This window comes from Oryzias latipes, chromosome 11 (assembly GCF_053564925.1).
Source record: "Oryzias latipes strain Hd-rR chromosome 11, Olatipes_Hd-rR_3.1".
In the NCBI taxonomy this organism is placed as follows: domain Eukaryota; kingdom Metazoa; phylum Chordata; class Actinopteri; order Beloniformes; family Adrianichthyidae; genus Oryzias; species Oryzias latipes.
Window position 1 is genome coordinate 4138568 of NC_136247.1, and position 18874 is coordinate 4157441.

Sequence of the window (18874 nt, forward strand, 5' to 3'; positions counted from 1 at the left end):
GGGCATTTTGGTCACAGATTAAGGTCACTTCATTGCAGTTTACTAATGTGGGAAACATGTTTGTCAAAGTATTAAGCAGGCAAATATTAAAGAAATCCGAATCGATCAGCAGGCCGAGGGCATGACCTTTGACACTTACCCGTGTCTGTTTAGAACAGAGAGTTCCGCTGAGATTAGATGTTACCTCGCGTCATTAGAGGCGCATTAATGTTCCGGAGAAAACATCCTTTCAAAATGACATGCCCCCCAACATGCAGCACACAAAGGGCAGTACGTTTCAACTATTAAATAAAATTCAAAGAATATGCATTTTATACGGGTTGTTAAAGTCGATGTGTGAATGTATTAAGTAAAACTTTTATAAAACCTTTTTTTTTTTTTTTAGCTAGACCGGAAGTGGGTAAGTAGAGATCATCTCGCATTTCTACACTCTTTGGTCAATCGTGGCGACTATGCTAGGAGCATCCGGAGGAGGAGGAGGCGCAGACTCCGGACTTTTTCAGGCAAGAACGAGGATCCTGGAGTTCCCTCGCCGCTCGGAGCAGTTATAACTTGAAGAGCAATGACGGCGGAGGCCTCGGCAGTGGTAAATACCAACACGTTATGCATAGAATGTGGGGTTTCATGAATTTCACCAGCAGCTAGCTGTTATTAGCAGTCATGCTAGCCGGTGATGATTCTGTGTCAGACTGTAAATATCTGTCAGCGTTCCCGCCTTTCTTCTCACACTCTTGTCCAAGTTCAACCGCTGACAGGAGCGTTAGTTCGCCTCCTAACCAGCTGTCTTCGTTTGAAGACAGGAGATCATGTTCTCCTCCTCCCATGATGATGTGAAGAACACAGAGAGGACATCTTCACATGTGTCAGCCTCAGGTCATTGACATCTCTCTATCTCCTAAATCAATGTGTCAGGAGCAGAGACATTCTGTCCCTCAGATGCAGACAAAAACAACAAGGCCTGGCCTTGGTGGGAGATGGACCCCCCCATCCCTGCTCTGCTGTGCTTTGACTCAAAACAGACTGAAGCTGGGAGCAGAGATCATCTCTGTCAGGAGTCTGGCTGCACAGATGACGCCTTGCTTCACAGATTATATTTAATCCAGCAGTTTTTGACTGTGCCTGTGAAGACGACACGTGACTGAGGCTCTCCCCCCAATTTAGCTGCGATTATGTCGGCACCACGTGTCTCTGCTGAGAAGACGCCCTCCTGGACCGTTTCTCCAAACATCCAGATCTTTCTCCTCAGTCAGGTACAAACAAGAAGTACATTCTGGGAAAGCAGCTGCTATCTGCTCGGTGTTTTGCTAAAACCAGGACTGTTTGTGTGTCTTTCAGGGGAGGCAGGCACAGAGGGATGCTGTGGAAGAGTGTGGCGGCGCTCACAGTGGGCGCCGTTTGTGTCCAGTATGCGGCGTCGGACGCCAGAGAGAGGAGGAGGAAGAGGATCATGATTGAAGGATTCGGCCGTTTCTGCAGGTTGCTATAATGTTTCATCCAACCAGCCTCTGTTAGAATGGAAACTTGACTTGAATTTGATCTTGATGGCCCGGTGGTGTCGCTTTTATGCTAACGTTGGGATGTTTGAGGAGCCTTAGTAGCTTCAACCCGGTGAGGATGTCCTCATGAAACCCCTTTTTTTCCTGCTTTTTTTTAAACAGATTGCAATAAACATTTAGCTGTTGAAACTTTTCTATGCAAAACACACATTTCCTTCAAACTCCCTGTGGTTTCATTCAAACCTCAGCTTCTCTGTGCCTCTCAGGTCTGTGTCTGTGGGATTCCTCATTTCTGTGGATTACTGGTGGACCACGAATGTGGAGCTGCGTGGAGTCGAAGAGGTAAATGACTGGTGTGCTGCTGTAGAGTTGGACCTTAAGGACCCACCGCCTCTGCTTGAAATGAGTGTTTTTGATTGAAGAACTCCAAAGTCTTTGTTTGGAACCAGACAGGTAGTTTGTGAGGATCCAGATTAGTGAACTGGTCCTAAAGAACCAGAGAAAGGCACAATTGGGTGTTCTTTAAGCATTGTCCTGATGATGGAGTACATGTGGGCTGCACGGTGGCGCAGTGGTTAGCACTCACAGCAAGAAGGCTCAACGGGGGACCTTTCTGTGTGGAGTTTGCATGTGTTACCCGTGCATGTGTGGGTTCTCTCCGGCTTCCTCACACTGTCCAAAAACTTCATAGGTTCATTGGTAACTCTAAATTGTCCCTAGGTGTGAGTGTGAGAGTGAATGGGTGTGTGATTCTGGACACTATACCCTGCGACAGACTGGCGACCTGTCCAGGGTGCCCCCCTGCCATCGCCCACAAGTGGCCGGGATAGGCTCCAGCAGCCCCGTGACCCCGAAAGGGATAAAACGGTAGAAAATGAATGAATGGAGGACATGTATAAAGAAAATACAGCGTAAAACTGCCTTTCTGAGTATTTCTGTATTCATAATGGTAAATCAGGAGCAGACAAAGATGCAGTTTGAGAAAGAGCTGACTTGGGATGTAGAAAATAGGCTCAGTGGTCCTCAAGCTCCCTGCTCTGCTCTATTCTGATCCATCCACTCATAGACAAATAGATCCACGAACCTCTTAGTTTTCCTCATCTGAGCTGGAATCTGGATCAAACAGCTGGATAGCTTCAACATTTTTGTTTCACCAGTAATGTCAGGTTAGGGGTGTGAGGGAGAGCGTAAACAGATGGGTGACGGGAAGTGGGGAAGGGCTTACTTCACACCAACAGACCCGCCCACAACTCAGAGGGGAATTTCTGATGAACTCCTGCCGCTCTGCAGAAACTACGTCCCAGAAAATGACAGGTTTTTGCATTTTGGCTAAAAACGGCGTCATCATCATTAAAAGACCACTGAGAACGCTTGAAAAGAGATTAACAGATGATTGGAGGACTTTAGGGTGGCTGCGCCTTCATCACAGCCTGTAGACTGTCTCCATAGAGCAGGTTGAAGAATCATCTGAAGAAACTGGGATATAGAAAAAACAACCTGTCCATACTTTTCTGAGGCGTCGACTATCTGGATCGCTCGTCTTAAATATCAAAGTCCGGCTTTGTTACTGATCTGCCTGTGTGTAAAGACCCAAGCAGAAATGTGATATTTCTGGTGTTCAGTAATACGGTAAAGTTGGTTTGCTTTGCCTGAACGTCAACAAAAAACGTCACCTTGGCTTCATTTCTGAGGTGGAGTTGATGTCTCGGCTCAAAATGCTCATTCCTTCTGTCTTTAGCTGCTTTAAAAACTGTTTTTTGAAAATCACCTGTTCTTTGAGACTAAAACTGTAGCGTCATGTTGGTTTCTGCATGTGGATCCAGTCCAGTGTTCTGCGGTTTCCTCCTATAAACCCAAATATGTCTTGGTGTGCATTTATCAGCCCTCTTCTATTTTTATCATAGAGAAAAATAGTTGATTGTGGTGGCAGGTTTGTGGTAGCCCCCCGCGGGGCAGACAGTCACGTCTTCTGTCTGTCCCACCCTGCTAGAACAGCCCAATCTACCTCAGCAAGATGTCCGCCTGCCACCAGAGGGCAGCAGAGTGCATGGTGGAAGCAGCCATAAGGAACGGGGGAATTTACGTCAAACTGGGCCAGGGTCTGTGCTCCTTCAACCACCTTCTACCCCCCGAGTACATCCGCACCCTGCAGGTGCTGGAAGACCAGGCCTTGAACAGGAGATACAAAGAGGTCAGTCCATGGGCGGGAACGCAGCTCCACGGAGGGAAACTCTGAGGGTAACGGGGATTCTGCCTGCAACAGGTGGAGGCTCTCTTCCAGGAGGATTTCAGCAAACCCCCCGAGCAACTCTTTAAAACCTTTGACCATAAGCCCCTCGCTGCAGCCAGCTTGGCTCAGGTTCATAAGGCGGAGCTGTGGGATGGGACCCCCGTCGCCGTGAAGGTGAGACTGGGCGTCAGCCCCCACCCAACTGACTGGAACTAAAGTGCGTTGTGACCTCGCCAGGTGCAGTACATCGACCTCAGGGATCGTTTCGACGGAGACATCCGAACCCTGGAGATCCTTCTTGACATGGTCAAACTGATGCATCCGAGCTTTGGCTTCCGATGGGTTCTGAAGGTCGGGAGGTTAAAAAGACCCCTGCAGTCTGAGGTCAGAGCGCCTCCGCAAAGCCTTTGCTGTCATCTCTGCAGGACCTGAAGGACACGCTGGCGCAGGAGCTGGACTTTGAGAACGAGGCCAGGAACTCAGAGAGGTGTGCAGAGGAGCTGAAGCACTTTCAGTTTGTAGTTGTACCAAAAGTGTTCTGGCAGTACACCAGTAAGGTGAGTGGATTTGTTCCTCTGTCCTTTGAAACATCTACATTTGGAACGTCGTTCTCCTCTTCTTTCTCTCAAAGAGAGTGCTGACGGCAGAGTTTTGCAACGGCTGCAAAATCAACAACGTGGAAGAAATTAAGAGACAAGGAATTAGTTTGAAAGATGTGAGTTGGTTCTTCTACAAGCCAGGCTGCTGTTAAAGTATGTGCTTTTCAAAACGCCCGTTTGCTTCTCAGACTGCAGATAAACTCATCCGAACGTTTGCAGAGCAGATCTTTTACACGGGGTTCATCCACGCCGACCCTCATCCAGGAAACGGTTGGTCTCAGACTCCGTGAGCTTTGTCTGCTTTCACTAGAGGGGCTGCAGCGGATCAGGAGGCTCCTGTGAAAGGCTTTGGTTTGTTCATATCCATGCTGCTCTCCTCCTCCTCTGCAGTTCTTGTCAGACGTGGTCCTGACAAAAAAGCTGAGCTGGTGCTTCTGGACCACGGCTTGTACGAATACCTTCAGGAGCGGTAAGATGCTCATGCACCTTCTCGGGTGTGCATGTTGCAGCGCTGACTGTGCGTGACCTTTGACCCCAGGGACAGAGAGTCTCTGTGTAAACTGTGGCGGGCCATAGTCCTGAGGAACGAGGCCGCCATGAAGAAGCACTCCCACGCCCTGGGAGTCACAGGTGAGGAGGTCCTTTCCCTGTGGTGACGTGGCCTGAATGTGAGGCGAGACTCTGCAGGTTTTCTGCTCTGTGTAGAGTACTTCCTGTTCTGTGAGATGCTGCTGCAGCGACCCATCAACATGCACCAGCTGGGCCTGTCCAACATCCTGAACAGAGAGGAGACGGCCTACATGCGCCACATGGCCATCAGCCGCTTCGACAGCATCATGCAGGTGCTGAAGTCCATGCCTCGGCCCATGCTGCTGGTCTTCAGGAACATCAACACCGTCCGCAGCATCAACATCACTCTGGGAGCGCCGGTGGACCGCTACTTCGTCATGGCAAAGAGGTGGGTGTGGTGGACAGATGCTGAACGTTGAACTGGAGCCAAGAGCGGTTTCTACCTCCAGCAGGTTTTCATTTTTGAGTTTGAGGAGTTTCTGTCTCTGCCGTTGTGAGAACAGGAGCGAGTGTGAAGTCAACCACAGAAAACGACTGACTTCAAGCTCCAACTAAATTAATTCTGTTCAGTCGGAATTTTTTTTTTTTTTTTTTGCCATGTTGGGGCCAGTGAGCAGTTAAAGGTCCGTTATAGGTCGGGCTTAGCGCGGTTGTCTAAACTATGGCTGAGCAAACGGCAGCCCCTTCTCGAGAAGCGCGTGCCTGGCTTTGGACACTGCTGCCTGGGTGGGCTCAGGTCCCTGGCAGCAGGACGCTGGGTCAGGCTCCTTTGTCTCGCTTCCTATCGAGGACGCACGCGGGCCGGCCGGGGCCTCAGTAAACGCTTCTGCTGGCCAGAGTGGTCGTCCGGCGGGCAGTGGGGCTGGTGACAGCTCTCCTACCACGGCAAAACGTGCCCATCAGTGTAGTAAACACGCATGTGCAGCGACGTATGTAGGAATCAGAGAAGGTTTGATTGGCCATTCTACATGTCAATCAAATGATGGTGAGGATGATGATTTGCTTTGTTTATCTCTGATGGCCAGTGATCCACCCACCCGTCCTTAATGAGCAGAACATGTTAAAGGAATCTGTTCTTCTGACCAATACAATGACTTTGGCTGAGTTACCTGTTTTTGTGAGCTTTTGGAGAGCTGAAATAAAATCAAGTGAAATTCTAAATGCTTTTGTTTTGTTAAGGCAGACCCATCAGTGTAGAGATGCTATCTTCATTAAAATCATGTTTAAATGGAGACCAAACGGGTGTTTTTTGCCTGCCTCCCCACACAGACCAGCTGGGTTCTGGTCTCTGTGCCTCAGAGGTTTAACAGCGCGTCTCTTCCTCTGCAGCGCGGTGCGAGGCTCGGGGAGGATCCAGGCAGATAAGACGGGTGTTCTCCCCAGACTGTGGATCTTTCACTGGTGTAGGACTACATGGGAGAGCCTCAAGTTTGAAGTGGCTTTGAGGTCAGAGTCTGCCGTTATTTGCTTCATCCGAGGCTGAATCCTTCCTTAGACTGTGCTGCTGTGTCCTCCAGGAAGGAGATGGTGACCATGAGTCTGACGCGCGCCTTCCTCAGGCTCCTGGAGGTCCTGGGTTTCACCAGGCTGGACGCTGTGGTGTACGAGTTCCTGACATGATGCACGTTCAAGACCCATTCAGCCAGGACAGCTTCAGAAGGCTGGAGCCTGACGGGACAGTACGGCTCACCCAGGAACTTCAGGGGGGGAGTTTGTCATTTAAGGAGGCTCAGCAGACTTTTTCTATATTTATAATCATTCGGTTTCTTTAGCCACTTTGTAATCAACAATATTTCGGCTCGTCGGCCTCACGATGTCGTCAGGACAATAAAATGCTCTACCTCTTCAAGACTTCACAAAGCAAAACTCCAAACTCAGTTCAGTTTTTAATACAAAACATTTTAGGAAAACGGGAAGGAGCTGGGAGACGGGCGTAAGAAAATACTTGCTCATGTGGAAACGGCGCTCAGAAATGAGCCGTGACTCTGTCGATTTCTAGAAGGTCGTCCAGGATCTGAGGAGGAAAAGACAGCGCACATGAGGAGAAAGGCGCTCCTGTCTGAGCGGGCGCTCTGCTCGGCACTCACGATGTCCTGCGTGGTGCCGATCTTCTTGGCCAGCTCGCTGCGCTCCATGGTACTGAGGTACAGGTACTTGGCGAGGAGCTCTCCGTCCAAGATGTTCTTCACTGCGTTCTGCAGGCTCCGTCTGTTGCTGTGCATCATTCTGCGTTAGAGGAGACAGACGTCAGCCTCCGTGGAGGTGCTGGGCTCTGCGGAGGCCCGTACAGGAAGCTGACCTGAAGGCTTTGGGGTTGAGGCCCGCGTGATGAGGCAGCATCGTGGTCAGAGCGTTCTGCAACATCAGCAGACGGCGGTACGTCTTCTCCTGCATGGGGAGGAGCAGTCCAATGCCCCCATCCAGTGTTGCTGCAGGGGAAAAAAAGATTCCTGACATTAGTCCAGTCCTTTTCTAGGATTTTATTCACATTTTGGACACTCATGCATGTTCAGATGATGGGAAGAAGTCCACATTTGTTGAAAGGAAAGTCATGAAACCACCAGAAGAAACGGCATTTTTTGCACCAAACAAATGATCCTATTCCATTCAAGATAATCAAAGAACCTTTTTCTGAACCGGATGGGACTTGCAGCATGAATGGAAATACGGCTCGGCATTAAACAGGATGCCGTTTGCTGCTGTGACCGTCTGCAGCAAACCCAACCGGCTTTTCTCACCAAACCAGGTGATGTGCTTGTTGTCCCAGGTGAGTGCCTTCTTGCTGCCGGAGTCCAGCGCTCCCCTGCACGGCATCCTCCACAGAGAGTTGATATGGGCTCCGGCGTTAAAGTCAGCCCGCCTGAGCAGCCGCATGCCCCCGAAACTCTCTTTAGCTGCAGACACGGCAGCAGGTGAAAGGCCTGCGTAAGTCATGAAGGAGCATGCTGCAGCTCAGAACCCACCACCTACCTTCAGGTAGATACATGTAGACAAAGAGATTCTTGTCTCGGTCTGAAACTACAAAGACAGTAAATTTTTAGAAAAGCAGAGGATGGATGAGAAGAATTCAAAGCCAGCTTCATTTCTTACCCAGGAATCCAAGTTGGTTGTTGTCCACGATGAACTCGATGCTGTAAACCTCCAGGGGCTTTGCATCCTGTTGAGGAACCCAAAGGGAAAGCGCTTTAGTGCTCCTCTTCATCAGTTAGAACCCAGAGGAAGAGCTTTAACAATCAGGATGAAGATGCTGCGGGGTCACTCCTCACCCGGCTGACCAGTGACAGCGTCTTGCTTTCCTCCTGGTAACGCAGCAGCGAGATGCTCTTCATCACATCAGCTGCCAGGATGAAGTTCTTGATGCTGATCATCTGGTGGATGTAGAGCTGCGTGTCGATGAAGGCCATGCCCGTCAGGTCGTTGTCTTTCAGGGCCCACAGGAAGATCTAAAAGCAGAGGAAAGCACAGTTACACACACAGCTGCAAACAAGGGAGGCCAGCGTAATCCCAGACCTAAAGAGTTGCTATGGCAACCACACAAACTCATGTGGCCAATAAAAGAAAATTGCTTTCTGGTTTTCTGCTGTCAATAAATGCATCAAATCATAAATGTGTCAATTTCAAATACGCTCACTGTCCACGTCATTAGGCACACCTGTCACAGCTTTCTAATCAGCCAATCACATGGCAATAAGTGTAGGCGTGTAGACACGGTCAAGACGATCTGCTGCAGTTCAAACTGAGCATCAGAATGGAGAGAAAGTGATTGAAGTGACTTTAAATGGTTGTTGGTACCAGATGGGCTGGTCTGAGCATTTCAGAAACTGCTGATCTAATGGGGATTTCACCCACAACCATCTCTAGAGTTTACAGAGAACGGTCTGAAAAGGAGAAAACGTCCAGTGAGCAGCAGTTCTGTGGGTCCAACCCTGTACTGGTAAGGTGTAGCTAATAAAATGGCCGGTGAGTGTATATAGAACCATAGAATCCAGAAGGCTCATCCCACCCCCGACAGAGACCCAATCAGAACAAAGCTGAGATGTATCAAAGCTAATTTGAGCTCAGAAAAGATTTCTGAACTTCTGTCGGTCAAATAAAAGCAGCAGGACAGGCGTGGGGGGCGTGGCTCAGACCTTTTGTCCGATGGCTGACACTAGGTACCCGTGGCAGTGGCACAGTGCCGTCACCGGGCCTTTCTGCTCCTTCTCATACAGAACTTTGAACTTGTTCTTGGTGAGGGGCTGGCCCGGCTCTGGAACCACCTCGATCACGTCCAGGATCAGGATCTGAGGCAAACGCAGAAGAAGAGGCTGCAGGAACCTGTACAGAGGGTTCTTCATGACACCTCTGTGCCTCCGCTCACCCGCCCCCTGCAGGTGACCTCCTCCCCCTGCAACACGCAGGTCCCCGCAGCTATGTAGCCCTTCAGTCCAGACACGGTCTCCTGGCTCCGTAGCGCTACCGTCTTCATGCAGGTCACGTGTTCCCACTCCTCCAGGTCGATCCTAGAAGACACAGCTAGCATCTGTGATGGACTGGACTAAAGGAGTCCTGGACCACAGTGGGGGAGGGTCTTCAGAATCACTCAATGACACGAGACGTTTTACCTGGTGTTGGGAATGGTCTCCCAGCTCACTGGCGAGATCAGCTGGATGGAGAACTTCTCCTGCAGAGGGTTGATGTAGCGCTCATCTGCAGGGAGGACCAGCAGATTCCCCACGTTAGCAAAGACCTCCACACACGTGTTGACAGTGGAGCTGCAGCCTTCAAATAACTGGACCTCAGCTCAGCACTGCCTCTTCAGCAGGATGTGTTGGAAAAGCATCAAACTGGTTTAGCTGCAGTCTAAACAGACCACCCAGATCCCCCCCACAAGCCTCAAGAAAACCCAGACACTCCCAAAAGGTGGATCTGTGTTCCGGACTCTGCTCCCACCGTCCTGACTACGTTTCTGTGGCTGCATCCTCATGGAGATAACCCTCAGAACTCTGACTGCAGAGTGTCTTCATCTCTGCTTTCCATTTAGTCTCTATTGTACTCTGCAGAAAACAGCCTGGTTCCCTGAAAAACAGGATCTGCTCTGCAGCAGAAAATGATCTGAATGAAAACAGAAGCTGCCTTGATAAAACACTGATGTTTTGTAGGAATCAAACAGCAGGAACAGGGAGCTGGTGTGTGTTTTTGTGCTCTATGACCTCTTTCAATAGTTTCAAACTCCTTCTCCTCTCCAGTCATCCTGGGGATGCGCGTGCACAGCTCTTTCACGCTTGTGCACACAGCATACACCTGAAACAGAAAAACATGTCAGACTGCAACTTCTCCGTCCCGTCTGCCGTAAAAAATAAACATCTGAGCGTCTCGTTGTGCAGCTGCATCATCTGTCCGACAGCTATTGTAGCTCCTCCCCCTAAGAACCCTGCACGCTGCTGGAGCAGCCTCACCTTGGACTCGACGTGATACGAGACGAAATGGACGGTGCACCTCAGGGGGATTTTCCTCACAGGCCAGGGGGCGTCGTAGGACAGGTAGGTGGGCAGGACGCTGATCCTAAGCTCACCCTGTGCAGGAGAAACCAGCCACGCCCCACTTTAAAGCTTAATAAAGACTTTTGGAAAATGCACAGCCTAATGTCAGGAGGCGATGTTTTCAGCTCTACTGATGCAGTTTAAACACGTCAAAAGTCAACAATATTATGGAATTTAAGACTAATGTTGCATTCAATATTTTTGAGTCACAGTGAAGAAAAATGCAAAAAAATAAAATAAAGACAAAATGTTGTGAAAGATGAACTGTGGTTTCAATCTGTTAGAATTGAAGTCAAATCTTCACAAATCCTAACAGTGAACCAGCACAGAATGTTCTGGTGTTGGAGGTTCCGTCAGGCTGCAGAGGAACTGAAGCAGCTCCATGATGCCACAGACGGATGCGAGTGAGGAGCCACGCAGCTGGAGCTTCGGTGTTCCGCCTAAGCAATGAGGCCCTGTGAAGGAGCCGTTGCACCCATCCGACAGCTGGACGCTGGAGACCCAGAGAGAATGTTTGGAGGCGTCCCGTTGAAGCACATACCTGTTTGTTGAAGTAGAGGAAGCCTTTGGGGCAGTTGATGTTGTGAAAGGGGGAGAAGGACTCGATGGGTCCGTCGATGGTCATGGGGTGAAGCCTCAGCCCTCCTCGAGAGGTGATCAACATCCAGTGGGGGGATGGGCCACAGATGAACACCTGAGGAAACAACATGTATCAGGAGCTAACCCTTCTGGGTAAATTCCAAATGGACTTTAGTTTGTACCCCAGAGTATCCAGAAATGTCCTCAAAGTACCGGAACCTGGAAATTCGGCTCTTCACAGCCACATTTTCCTCAGGACCTCCGCCCTCCGCCTTCTTGTCTTTCTTCAGCTTGGGTTTCTTCTCTCTGAAGTTAATGCTGTGGGGCACCTGAGCCGGAGGAGAAACGCCATCAGACGCTTCGCTGGAAGCAGCCGCTACTCCGCTCCAGACTCACCTTTTTGAAGCGGACTTTCAGGTTGTTCTGCGGCTGCTGCTGGTCGTACGGGAACGCTTCGTAGACCAGAAGTTCGTTCTCCACGTGGACCTGAGACAGCAAGGGCCTTCGGTCTTCCACAGATCCAACACAGAGATGGAGATCAGCCCAGGGGAAAAACTCACCAGCAGATACGGGCGGCTGCGATTGTTGCCGAGAGCAACCAAAGCCACCTCTTTGACCAACGGGATCTCTCCCTGTCGAGTGACTTCCTCCTTCTTCCCGTCTCCCTGTGTCGCTGACTGTCCAGAAGAGCTGTCCACCAGCACCCTTTGGCCCACCGGGAAGTTCTTCACCAGGAAGACCAGCCGCCAGTCAGGCAGCTGGTAAATCTGCCCCACAAAGAGTCAATGAAATGAAGCACAACAGACTTAAACAAGTTTCCCAGTAGCTTAATCTAAGAGCGCTGACAAATGCTGCAGAAGGATGACAAAACACTTTCACTTCCTGTTTGAAACACCTGTGAAATAAAAACTAATGAGTTACAGTTACAGTCTGTTATAGTCACTGAAAAAGACAACTATTATGAGCCTCATGCTTTTCCGTAACAACTCGAAGTTGCACACAGATGTAGGTGTGGCCTTTTGATTGACAGGTAAGAAAGGACAGAGTTTAAGGGCTCACTTCGACCTCACATTTCCTGCCATCAGAGCACCTGAACGGAGGGTCCAGGCAGACATACCTCCATTACGCCGTTCTCCCGGATCAGCACACACCAGTGGCTAGGCTCGGCTTTGCCCGCGCTACCCTCACCCCCAGGGGGCGCTGTTGCTGCAGAGCCGCGGCTCATTTCCTCTTTCCCGGCTGCCATGCTGGCGCCGGACTCGCCGTACAGCATCTCCTCTTCATCATCCACTGTGTTGCTGCACAAAAACAGGAGAGGTCATCAGACTGCTGCCCATAAGTAGGAGGAGCAGTGGGAGGTTCTGGAGAGCATGTGCCTCCTACCTGAGGTCCTGGTAGACTGTCTCTGTCTCAGAGTTGCTCCTGAGGATGAGGTCCTCTTTGGAGGAGCAGCTGGATTTGTTTTCTGTGGTGAACATCCCACTGACGTCTCGATACGCACACAGAGCGATCACTCGAGATAGCTGTGGGGCGAGAGGGTTTCAAACGCTTGCAAGAAGTGCAACAGCTTTTATTGGCCAGCAGGGGGGGCAACCACAGAACCTAAAGGACATTCCACTCACCGTGGAAATTTGAGGTTTCTGCAGAGCCAGTCGGTGTGTTTTCCCCATGTAAGTGTCACTCTTCAGCACAAACATAGTGACCACGCCCTCTGCGGTCATAATAACGACGTACGGGTCCGCCACAGAGCAATGAACTATGGGAGATCCCAGATCCACTGGGATGAAGTGAAGCTGCTTCACTGAAAGGTGAAATGAGAGTTAGAGGGGCTTCCATCAAACACTCTTCAGGCTCATATTCTGGGATGTATTTGTCTTCAACACTAAATGGATGCAGCCTCATTTCACCTCCTTCAAGAAGCCGAAGTCCCATGGGGGAGACCTGGATGATGTATTGGTTATCTCCAATGTTTCCAGCAAACACAGTGGGTCCCTGAGTGGCAAAGCCACTGGTGTCCAGCTCCATGATCTCCTGACCCGTCTGCAGGATCTTAAAGAGAAAGAGGTTTTCCTTTCATTAAACCTTTTTTCTCCTTTCCTGGTTCCAGAATCTGAATGTTGACTGAATGTTTCTTCTGTTACCATGGTTGAATCTTCTCTGCTCAGGATGAGGAAGCCGTGCTTCTTTGCATCGTCTTCCAGAGGAGGCTCTGTCTTATCCTGCTCTTCTTTCTTCTCTGCGTCCGCTTCCTTTTCTCCTCCTTCACTCTCCTCTTCTGTCTCCACCTTCCCTCCATCCTCCGACTCCTCATTTTTGCCGCTCTGGAAATCATAAAGTTACAGACTAAGAAACCAAAGCGACAGCCGCGCAGCAGGAAGCGTATTTCTGTTGAGCGTACCTTCTTGTCTTCCCCTGAGATTACCGTCCACATGTCGTGGCAACCTGGCAGCTCAAACGTAGTGACTACTTGAGGTCGGATGCTTCTCTGAGAAGAAAAAAGCAAAAGGATAACAAGAAATCTCCTGAAAGAGACAGGGGGCGTGAACATGTGCCTGGGGTGTTTACTGGCTGCTCCGTGGATCTCTGAGGCAGCCGTGGTAAACCCAGACCGTGCTGTAGCACCGTCTCAGGACCTGTGGCAGACGGCCCTCGCCACCACAGGTTTCAGGACTGTGCGGGACACCGATCAGGTGTGTAAACAAACTCAGAGCAGACAGAGATACCTGCAAGACGGACAGAGCACCGTTTTTGCCGTAGCCAGAGCAAACAACGATCTCCAAGTCGGGTTCAGGGTTGCTCTGAAACTGTGGGAAAAGTGACATTTAGGTGGATGAATGTAGAAACAGAGAGTCGTCTGCATGGGTTCCAAAAGTGTCTACCTCTTCAGAGAGAAAAGCAGGTTCACCCATGGAAGCATTCGCACAAGGTCCAATGTTGAGTATGCTGTCGCAAACCTGTAGGGAAACACAAAAAAAAAAACACACACTTCACACAAGAAATCCTCTACTGAACGAAGGAGGCTGAGCTTCATCCATTGGCTTGATATTTCAGTCAGCTCACTGTCCAGGTGCTGCTTTATGAGTTTACACATCGATATCAGAAAATACTATTTGGATTTTGATAAGTTTATTATTCTACATTTTCTTTTCCCTAGGGGGGGCCTGGCAAAAAACTTTACCGTTGACTATCTAGAAGAAATCCAAGGAATCTGGAAAACTTCCCCTGCACTGTCCAGGTATTTCTCTCTGAGTCTCACTGGTTGAAGTTTTGGATTAAGATGACCTGGATGCTAAATGGCGTGTACTTATAAAGCACTTTTCTACCTACAAGGCCCAAAGCTGTTTACAGTCACACACACAGTCACACACTGGTGGCGGCTCCGCTGCCGAACACTGGCGCCAACCTACCACCAGAGACCGAGACACCGCCTCTCTGCTGGTTCATCACCGCAGTGATCAAAAATCCCACACCGTCACAGCTTTAGCAACATCACTAGTTTTTAAGGAAACTTTGGATCATGGGTGTCAGAAATTTGATACAAATGGTTGGAACTCAAAAAGTATTTTTGGTGACAAATATAGTTTACTGCATTGAAGAACCTGTGTGTTAGTGAACACACAGGTCAGCTTAAAGGAACTGCAGGCACAGGAGCTTCTTCAAAATGTAGGCAGAGCAGAACTCTGCAGATCCTCTGCACAGAGGAGATAGAAGCCAACTTTTTTACCTCAAAGGAGAAGGTGGCCAGCTGAGTGCCTGACTGGGCTTCACTTCCATAAACCTCGATCTCATCCACCTCATCTGACAAGACAAAGAAGTATGAAGCAGAGCAGCCTGCAGAGCCAGACACGGAGAAACTTTACCAGGCGACAGCGAACGCACCAGTCCAGTTGCTGGAAGACTCCACTCGCTTTTTCTTGTTGGGGGGTTCCTCCTGAAAGGTAGACATGGTCTTAAGGAATTTATCATTTCTATTTCTGCCACACAATTAAAAGAAAAGTATTTGTGTCACAGACGTGCCTGCTTCTCTTTTTCCTGCTTGTCATTTCCGTCCTCTGCGGGCGCCTCCTGCAGCTTCTCCGTGTATTTCAGGAGCAGCGAGTTTCCCAGACGGGAACCCAGGAACAGGTAGCCGGGCTCCATCGTCACCATCTGACCAAGACAGACAAAGTGAAATGGAAGACTGCTCCTGCTGCACAGGTGCAGCCCGAAGAGCAGCAAAAAGGAGCAGCTCTGGTCTCCTGAGCGTTGGCAGAACTCACGCAGGTCGTCAGGACGCTGGCTGCAGCTTTGTCAAAGTGAAACGCACGGACGCTCCTCATGCCGTCCGTTATGAGGGTCAACACGTAACTGCAAAAACAGCAGTGGTCAATGAGGACGCACAAATTGTAACAAAAGTCAGGAATCACAGCTGCTCACATTTCCCCTCCTTTCAGGGAGATGACCATCTTGTCATAAGCGATGAAGTCAGACTGACAGCAGTCTAACGTGATCTTCACCTCCTCCTGCACGCCTGTGTAAAACCGCCACAACCATGAGCTTGAAAAAGGAATAAAGAACTCTGAGTGCTGAGAGAACTGTGCTTACGCAGCGGGAAGGACGTCGTCCCATTGGTCTGGGAGTTCAGAGAGACTCCATACGGCGGGACACTTTGGTTCAGATACAGCAGAGAGTTCACAGCAAACACCACCACACCTCCTGAAAAAACAATCAAAGGTCAGAGATGGCGCACGCCTTCACACAGTTTGGCCCGTTGAAAAGCTCAAGGAACGCACCGATGGGTTTGGGGACGGCCATGACCTGCGTGCAGTCAAAGGGCAGGTTACTGAGAGACCAAATGACGGGATGAACCTTCTGCATGATGTTGAGGGAGATGGCCACGATGCTGCAGGTGTCCTGACGAACGGCAACACGCCTGGAAGAAATGATCACAAACTGCTGTGTCTGAACGAACACCAGCATCAAGCTGTGGTTAGAAACGGTCCCTGACTCACCCGGGCCACGTCTGGTTGGGCTCAAACAGAATCAGCAGCGTGGGCTCATAGTAGCCATGAAGGAACTTCATGTCAATAATGTTCAGCAGCTTCTCATCCAGCTCGCGGACATCTATGATGTAGCTGGGCAGGAAGCTGGATTTGGGTCTGCAGAAGAACCAAACAAACGGTGCGGGTTCAGACTACAGCAGGTCAAAAAAGCCAAATCCTCCTCTGAAATGTGGCCGTACCCCTCTCCAACTCCGCCCTCCTGCTCATCGGACAGTGTGTCTTTCCGGAACGGCAGCACTACGAGCTTGGTGCCGTAAATGAGCATCACGGCACAGCGGTTCTCTGGATCCACGCGAACAATGGGAATGTGCACGTTCTGGAAAAAGCCGTCCTAAAAAGGATACAAAATGACGTCAGAGAGAGAAACACAGTACCTCTACTGCTGTTTTTGCTCTCACACATACTCTGAGCTCTGGTTCCTCAAAGTAATGCAGGGAAAGCGTCTTCAGGTCATGCGTCCCAGGATCGTACTCGATTACCGACAGCTGCAGAGAGGGGAATGCGCCCAAATCAGTGAGAAGCAAACCTCAGCAGTTCAGGTGTGAGCAACATTCAGATCACGTCACCTTTGCATCTTTGAAACTGAGGAGGAGGGCGTCTTTGCTGGCTCCTGTGAGCTGCACGCTGGCCATGGACATGACGTTGCCGAAGAGAGAAAAGGACGCCACCTGCTCCAGCTTCTCCTTACGGGTTTTGGCATCTGTAAGAGGTGAGTTTGTAAAAGGTGAGCTTCGGCAAATGCACAGCTGAGATGTTTGCATCAATGCAGGCATACCAGAGGATTTGTCTGATGATGAGGTACTCTGGAAAGACACAAGGCATGACACAAACAGTAAAAAGGCCATTCAAATGGCAATAGCTGCTACCATGTCTGTGAAAAGATTCCAGTCTTAGTACCTCCACATCATGGATGATCCTGTAAACAAACAGTTGAGATGTCCCGGCGACCACCAGGTTTTTCTCCCTGCTGGATATGAAGTTGCAGTAAACAGAGAACTCCACGGCGGTGGGAGTGTGGGCCTGCCTGTACACAGCGTACATCCTTCCCCCAGCAGCCTCCAAACTGACACACAAAACACAAATGTTCGTTTTCAGCGCAACAACATTCACAAGTCCGTCAAACCGCAAAGTTAAAGACGAATTTTAAAAGAAAAGGGCGGATTTTCAGTTAAATCATTTCCCTCCTCTTAGTTTATTTACTGTATTTAACCATAGTGAACCAGACTCTGCTAACGGTTAGCCGCTACCTCTGCGGCAAGAATGAATGGGAGAAACGGCTAACAGCTAGCATGCTAGTAGCACATCACAACGCCGGCAAATGACTGGTGTTTAAATCACTTTTACCTAAATTCAACGTACCTATGTCCTCTGCGCTATTCGAGCTACTCGAGGTTTCTATTTTGTATTTCACTTAGGTCAATTTACGTTTATTCGGTCATATTTAATTAGACAAATAATCAAGCCGGACAGGTAGCTGTTTTTTTTCCGTCTGCCTTCTTCTTCTTTACTTCGCTTTATGTTTTTTAACGAGGCGCTGCTGCCCCCTGTTGGTTACAAAAAGAAATGCCAGTTATCTTTCATACCAGAGAAACCCTTGGATGGATGCTCAGGTACAAGACAAGATTAAAATTAAAAATAAAACACTACACATACTGTGCAACTTGCACATCAACAATCAATATTTACACCCCACTGGTTTACTGTGTCTTGTTAAACACAGAATGTAATATATAAAATAATCTATATATAAGGGGAAAGTTTATCATTGAACGCTTTTATAACATTTCTATGGACTCCCACAATGCTCAGTCTTTGGACCAAAATTTTTTTCAAACTACATTAAGAATATTTTATTAATGTCAATAGAGGTGAGATTTATTTTTTTGCTGATTATTGTAATATTTTTTGTACAGGAAAAAATATTGATGAGTTGTTGACTGTAGTTGAACAAGAGTTTAGGTTGATTAAAAATTGTTGATTATAACAACTTATCTCTAAATGAAAATAAAACAAATTTTAAAAAAAATTCTGGCAATAGAAATGCAGGAATTGTTCAATTATATCTAAGTGGTACAGAAATTCAATACGTTAAAGGAGTAAAGCTTTTCCTAATGATGAACTGTTTTGGAAATCTCATATAAACTATATAAAAACCAACTTTCTATATTTATTGGTATTTTCTTTAAAATTAGCGATGGATTAAACAAAAAGAGTTTAATTACGGTTCATTAGTTCTCCTGTATCTTTCACATTGTGCGGAGATTTAGGGAAATGCAGGAAAAACGTGGTTGAATCACAAAAAAAAGTTATTAGAATAGTTCATAGAGCAGAGTATTGTTAACCAACAAATTCTTTATTTTGTCTAAAAAAAGTTTTTAAATTAAATTAGATTGTTGACAGTAAAGTATTAGAAATTGTTAATGGAGTTAAACATAATTTAGATCCAAAAGTCAGAACTATTCAAGAGGTCTTTAGAATTTTGAACAGGTTAAAGTTTGAACTACGATGTGTTTCAGTTCTTGGAGTGAAATTATGGTAGGAATTGAGTGATGAATTAATATTTAGTACTTTGTTTGCAGTTAAAAAAATGCCTAAAACAAAAATGCATAAATGATTACAAAACACAAATCTAGAAGGACTTTATTTACTAGTAAAGAATTGTTTTTATTTTTATTTTTATTGCATCTATTTGGTTTGTTTAACTGATCAACTTGGACTTTGAGGATATTGAAGGAAAAGCATCTGATAAGCTTCATATGCTTCTGCCTTATTCTCTTCTTTATTGGACGATAGTTTATATTGTATATTATGTAAACAATACAAATGGCAAACTAAA

General features: G+C 48.2%; 2 protein-coding genes across 6 annotated transcripts; one reads left to right on the forward strand and one right to left on the reverse strand.

The window, feature by feature from the left end:
- The first annotated feature begins 385 nt into the window (after positions 1–385).
- On the forward strand, positions 386–6761 carry adck5 (aarF domain containing kinase 5). 4 transcript variants are annotated; one of them, XM_011481308.4, is made up of 15 exons: positions 386–586; positions 1162–1250; positions 1336–1476; positions 1763–1838; positions 3487–3687; positions 3760–3900; positions 3964–4077; positions 4152–4283; positions 4358–4441; positions 4514–4595; positions 4716–4794; positions 4864–4955; positions 5031–5283; positions 6225–6341; positions 6413–6761. In XM_011481308.4, the coding sequence occupies exons 1-15, from the start codon at positions 563–565 to the stop codon at positions 6513–6515; spliced, it is 1728 nt and encodes a 575-aa protein (XP_011479610.1). In that variant the 5' UTR covers positions 386–562; the 3' UTR covers positions 6516–6761. The 4 variants fall into 4 exon arrangements, with proteins under 4 accessions (XP_011479610.1, XP_011479611.1, XP_023815985.1 ...); XM_011481309.3 differs by having other exon boundaries at positions 429–586; positions 3492–3687; XM_023960217.2 differs by lacking the exons at positions 386–586; positions 1162–1250; positions 1336–1476 and adding an exon at positions 1492–1608 and having other exon boundaries at positions 3492–3687.
- Positions 6762–6768: 7 nt separating this feature from the next.
- On the reverse strand, positions 6769–17742 carry cpsf1 (cleavage and polyadenylation specific factor 1). 2 transcript variants are annotated; one of them, XM_011481306.4, is made up of 38 exons: positions 17398–17742; positions 16936–17101; positions 16814–16841; positions 16605–16738; positions 16443–16523; positions 16218–16369; positions 15988–16134; positions 15769–15908; positions 15581–15691; positions 15413–15506; positions 15256–15343; positions 15014–15145; positions 14876–14927; positions 14721–14794; positions 13876–13950; positions 13720–13800; positions 13395–13481; positions 13138–13317; positions 12904–13045; positions 12619–12797; positions 12380–12519; positions 12114–12294; positions 11557–11763; positions 11393–11482; positions 11179–11325; positions 10959–11111; positions 10334–10450; positions 10088–10178; positions 9500–9584; positions 9256–9397; positions 9026–9178; positions 8162–8338; positions 7986–8052; positions 7866–7913; positions 7634–7789; positions 7195–7324; positions 6983–7121; positions 6769–6909 (listed from the first exon to the last, which is right to left on the reverse strand). In XM_011481306.4, the coding sequence occupies exons 2-38, from the start codon at positions 17077–17079 to the stop codon at positions 6862–6864; spliced, it is 4392 nt and encodes a 1463-aa protein (XP_011479608.1). In that variant the 5' UTR covers positions 17080–17101; positions 17398–17742; the 3' UTR covers positions 6769–6861. The 2 variants fall into 2 exon arrangements, with proteins under 2 accessions (XP_011479608.1, XP_011479609.1); XM_011481307.4 differs by having other exon boundaries at positions 17383–17561.
- Between the last annotated feature and the right edge of the window lie 1132 nt (positions 17743–18874).